The sequence below is a fragment of the Oryzias melastigma genome, linkage group LG19 (assembly GCF_002922805.2).
Source record: "Oryzias melastigma strain HK-1 linkage group LG19, ASM292280v2, whole genome shotgun sequence".
Classification (NCBI taxonomy): Eukaryota; Metazoa; Chordata; class Actinopteri; order Beloniformes; family Adrianichthyidae; genus Oryzias; species Oryzias melastigma.
The window spans coordinates 7750642-7755774 of record NC_050530.1 but is presented as its reverse complement, the minus strand read 5'-3'; the positions used below and the strand labels follow the sequence as shown (position 1 = coordinate 7755774).

Here is a 5133-nt window from a genome sequence, read left to right as displayed (position 1 = left end):
AAAAATGCCGTTTTATTTCAATATTTCTTGCTCAAAACACGCCAAAACATTTGGAAATGGTAAATATAAGGAGAAATACAGTTAACACAGAAAATGACCCACAACCCCATTACTAACCCTTTAAGCAACTAGCTAGTTATTTTTGGCTAATTTGGCATCTAGTAAGGTTTTTTGGATTAATTTGGACTTTAGCATATATTTACATACGAAATATTTTTTGCAAAATGAACATGTATTCGGGATTTTTAAGCAATTTTTCTACAAATTTTTCAGAATTTTAGGTCAACTTCAGCGCTGTATCATAGTTCTTTAACAGAATTTCCAGCAAATGTAACATTTTACAAATGGCTTTTGCGTTTTCAGCAAATCCTTTTAGCAATTAGAGTAAATTGCGTCACCATTTTCAGCAAAAGCTTCAGCATCTTTAGTGACTACTTTCAGCAAAAAGTATTCACACTAGCATCATTGTAGGTAATTCAACTTTTCTAGGATACAATTATTTCTTTACTCTCTCCAATAAAAATAAAGACAATTTAAAAATGAAATTTGATTTTTAAAACGGAACCCCAACACTTTTCTGCATCCACATTGCCATTCTTTGCTTCTTCTTTCCCTTCTTTTTTAAATTTAAAATTTTGTTTCATTTTTGTGTTCCTAAATCTATAGAAAGAGGCCAGACCTTTGCAGTACTGCAGTACGGTCTCCATGGCGCACTTCCTCTCGTTGTCCCAGCGGATTTCTGCGGACCCGGTGCACTGCGTGTCTTCGGGCTGCCAGCCCTGCCACAGATACACCTCCATGCGGTTGTCCAGCAGAAACAAGGCTACAAAGGTTTGAAGGAAAAAAACATTTTTTTTAGATTGAGGAAAAAACATTTGTGGGTAAAACAATGATAATGTACCTGGCTGTTGCACAGAGTAGAGGTTTTCCTGGAGAAACGGCATCGCCATGACGCCCTCCATCACCCTGGCGGGATACAGCACCTCCTCTCCCCCAAACAGCCCAGACTTGGCGCTCAGTCTGAAGAGCCGAGGAGTGTGGTTGTACTTCCCTGGATCTGTAAAGGTCATGCAGACTCTCATTCGTGATGCTCTTCTCGCCGCTGCAAACCCCAAATGCTCTCGGAGCGTCCTGACCTTGCAGCATGCAGTCGTAAGCTTTTTTATCCTGCGGGCCTAAAGCCTTCGCAAACTCTTCCGGTTCCGATCCTTCCTCCACCTCCACAACTTTCACCTTCCTGCTGCCGCTCAGTCCTAACTCCCCGGGACACCTGACAGAAAAACAGACGTCATCACTTCAACGTTCTTCACCTTCTCTATCCGCTCGTCTTTCAGCTCACCTCTGCGTCAGCTTGTCCACGGCGCGTTTGGCCACCAGCCTGGCGTTAGCATGCGCCTTGCATCCGTGCCACATGTAAAGCTGGCCGTTCTGAGCGTTGAGCAGCACCAAGCTGGCGCGGGAACGCAGGCTGGCGTACTGGCAGCTCACCTCCACCAGGGAGGCCTCCACCTCAGCCTCCCCCCGGACGCAAAACAGCCTCCAGCCCTCTGAAGAAAAAACAAACAAATAAATAATGAAGTAAAACGGAGCCGTGGGATTAGTCGCCGTCATTTGCACCTGTGTTGTTGGCGCCGTCCTCTCTGCCGCCCTTGTGGATGATTAAACCTCCCTGGAAGAGCTGCAGGAAGCAGGGGGGCTCCTTTCCCTGACTTACCAACACCTACAAGCAGGTACAAACCAGAACATGGAGATATGTTAAAGCATATTATGTTTAGTAAAAAAAAAACAAAAACGTTAAAATATGTCTTGTTTTCATGAAACTGTCAAAGAAATAACTAAGAAATAAGGTCATTTTAGACAAGTTCAGAAGACATTGGCACTGGATTGCAGAGGAAATAATTAATTATACAGGTTTTTATCTTCTGAGTTACAACACATTTTTACTTTGACAAATAACCCGATTCTCTCAGCATTTCAGTCACTTTAGCGCTAAAAGTAGTCGTGTGATATGAGAAAAGTTGTATGGGAACGTTTCTTTGCAAATAAACAAGAGTTGAGCGAAGGGACGGAAGAACAGACGGAAACTACTTAAAAAAAATATTTAATTAAATAAAAAAATACGGATTTATGGAAACATGATTCTCACAAACTGAGCATGTTTGATAAATATTCACATTTCTTGGCAGAGGATGCTACCAGAGTCTGATGTTAAACGGGTGTTTTTATTAATATTAATAAAGTTGTGCTCAAGTACACCTTTATGTCATCGTTGCTGAGGTTCCGTAATTTCTAGAAAACTCACGTCCGTCTCCATCCCAAAGTAACTGTCCTGTGATGAAGGAAACTCACTTGCGAGCCTCGATGGCTGCCCAGCTCCACCGTCATCAGAGCCGACGTTCCTTTCTCACTGATGCTGGAATGACGGCCCTGCCAGAAAAAACAAGCCGTCCTCTCCCGACCTGGAGCTCCGGCGCTCAGCTCTCCGGGTTTCTGCCGCTTCCCGACTGAAGAAGAAGAACGGGATCTCAGGGAAGCCAAAAACTAAGATTTTTTTTTTTTTATAATGAACATAAAACTATCAGTTTTTATGACTGTACCAACATAAAGAAAGAAGTGCTCAAGCTATAAATCCCTTTGACATTTGTTGTTTTAAATGTAACCAAAAAACAGAATTCCATCTCATTGATTTCCTGTATTGACGGTCCGGTCTGTCGGTCCTCACCGAGTGTGGTGATGGAGTACTTCCAGCGGATGACGTAGGCGTCCGCCTCGTGCAGCTGGCCCAGGCTGTCCTCCGGCAGCTCCTCCTCGCCGTGCTCCCGGATGTGCCAGGCTTCCACGGCCACGGTGGCCAGCTCCGCCTGCCTCCCGTCCTCCGTCCTCACCAGGCCGTGGCCCCGCTGCACGTCCACGCCCTCCAGCAGCGTCTTCACGGGCGCCGGCTCGTTATCCAGCAAGGCCTTGGCGTCGCAGGGCTGCAGGTCCAAGTCGAGGGGGGAGCGGGGCATGGAGTGGTCCGGGCTCTGAAGACACGAAGGTTCGAGTTAGTCTGAACAGACACAAAACAATCCCACTGAGATCATTTTTGGATCTGTTGGAAAAGCATTTCTGATGGAATTTTAATTATAAATATATCATACATGAATGATTTCATAGTTTTAACCTGTGTGGTGATTTTGATCAAAACTAAGATGAGAAAGAGAGTAGAGAACACAGGAGGAAGGAAATTGCAAAGAAATTGATGCTTTGTCTAACTTCTCATGATGATCTCCGTCCTCAAGAGAGGAAAGAGTGAAAGCAGATCACGGTCACTGTAGCCATTACCATGACAACCACGTTTTAAATAGATCGCTTTTTGCTAAAAACGCAGATTTTACTTATAATTCTAACAGGATTGAAACTCTGCCAGTTATGCTAATAATGATTTGATTTTGACTCTCCAAAAGGTTCAGATTTTTTTATTTTTGTTTTTGAAATCTATCAGGAAATAAAACTTCAAAAAATGCTTTCTTTTTTGAGCGCAGGTCTGATAAACAGACAAGGTTGGTGTTTTTTTTTTCGTTAATTTATGACTTTCTTTTCCTCATAAATTTATCACTTTTTACTTGTAAATTTACGAGGTTTAAAATCGTAGATGTACGACTTTTAAATCATAAAATTACAACTTTAAAACAAAAAAAATAGAAATTTAGACTTTCAAAGTCATAACTATATGACTATATTCTTGTAATTTTGCACAACTTTTTCCCAAAAATAAAAAAATATTTTTTTGCTCGTAAAATATCCCTTGAAATTAATTTTGGAAATGGTGATTGTTGTATTTGGTGGACCTATTTCAACTAAACTGTAACCCAAAGCAGACCATAGTTATATTTGAATAGTTTTTTTAAATCTTTTTTTAGTGCATTGTGTTCTGGCTGTAGACCTTCTCAATCAATCTCCTCTGTGCGATACAGAATGCCAAACTGACATAAATCTCAGATCAGCAGCAGATCTTTTAACACTAGACAGTGAAAATATGAACTTTCAGAGTTTGAACAATAGAGAAAAGTTTAAAAATCTTCATATCTATCTTAAAGAACTGTATGAAGTGTGTAGTGTAACAGATATATTATATTGTAAAAATGAAGAGATAGTGTTTTCTGCACACAGTGATTACAAAGAAGTGTATCCAAGAACACACAGAATCATCCCTCCTGCAGTTCAGATGATCCGTCTCTTCTACCTTGACTTCCTCTGCTTGAGCGCCCTCCTCCTTCTTCCTCTCCGCCCAGTCCAGAAACTTCTCCCTGAACAGCGACGTCTCGTTGTGCTCCGAAAGCCGACCGAACAGAGTCCAGCTGGGACGCCCCTCCCCCTTTCTAAACGCCACACAGACATGACAATTATTACCCCAAAATATTCATATGCCCGACTGCAGCACCACCGTACATCCACTAGGGGGCTCCAAATACCCAATAAATAGGAATATTTCACACCCAGCTTGCATATGATGGAACATGAGGAGAAGCGACTCCTTTTCTTTGACAGATTTGGGGATGAGAGGGTCTGACACTCACTGTGGAGCGCCATCGTTGGTGCAGGAGGCGTCTAACGGGTTGACTCTGCAGTTGCTGTAGTCGTAGGTGCCGGTGTAGAGCTGCTTGCCCAGCTTGACAGCTACTTTTCTGTCCCCTAAGGGCACGTCTTTCCCGTGCCACACGTAGACTTCACCCCCAAAGTCAAACACCAAGACCTGTTTGGTAGCAGCAGGACACAACAGATCAGGCTTAAAGTCCTCCTCCGATGAAAATCGTGTTTTCTGAGCTTTTAACATGTATGTGTGTCATTATTCTTATGAAAAAGAACAAATATAATAAGAAATAATTTTGTTTTTGCATTTCAGGTAGAAAAGCCACGCCCCCTCAGAAGAGATTTTGGAAACAGACTTCAAATCAACATTAAAAATGGCTTTTTAAGACATTTAGGTTGTGGGATTTTGGTTAAAACTTCATAAACACTACAACCAGGTTCTTTTTAATTTAAAAAATTGTCATAGGGGAACTTCAACGCTTTAATTCCCTGCTCAACCAAATGGTTGGGAATATTTAGAAAACATGTTTTTAAAAATATTGTGTATTACTCCCAAAGGTA

General features: G+C 42.0%; 1 protein-coding gene across 1 annotated transcript in view; it reads right to left on the bottom strand.

Moving 5' to 3' along the window:
* svild (supervillin d) overlaps positions 1-5133 on the bottom strand; it is a 52934-nt gene that overhangs the window by 3073 nt on the left and 44728 nt on the right. Inside the window, exons 18-26 of the mRNA XM_024285039.2 lie at positions 4560-4735; positions 4226-4361; positions 2723-3023; positions 2350-2504; positions 1618-1720; positions 1340-1547; positions 1137-1270; positions 902-1057; positions 680-823 (exon numbers count right to left, since the gene is read on the bottom strand). Of these exons, the coding sequence (XP_024140807.1) occupies positions 680-823; positions 902-1057; positions 1137-1270; positions 1340-1547; positions 1618-1720; positions 2350-2504; positions 2723-3023; positions 4226-4361; positions 4560-4735 (1513 nt within the window). The remainder of the gene's footprint in view (positions 1-679; positions 824-901; positions 1058-1136; positions 1271-1339; positions 1548-1617; positions 1721-2349; positions 2505-2722; positions 3024-4225; positions 4362-4559; positions 4736-5133) is intronic.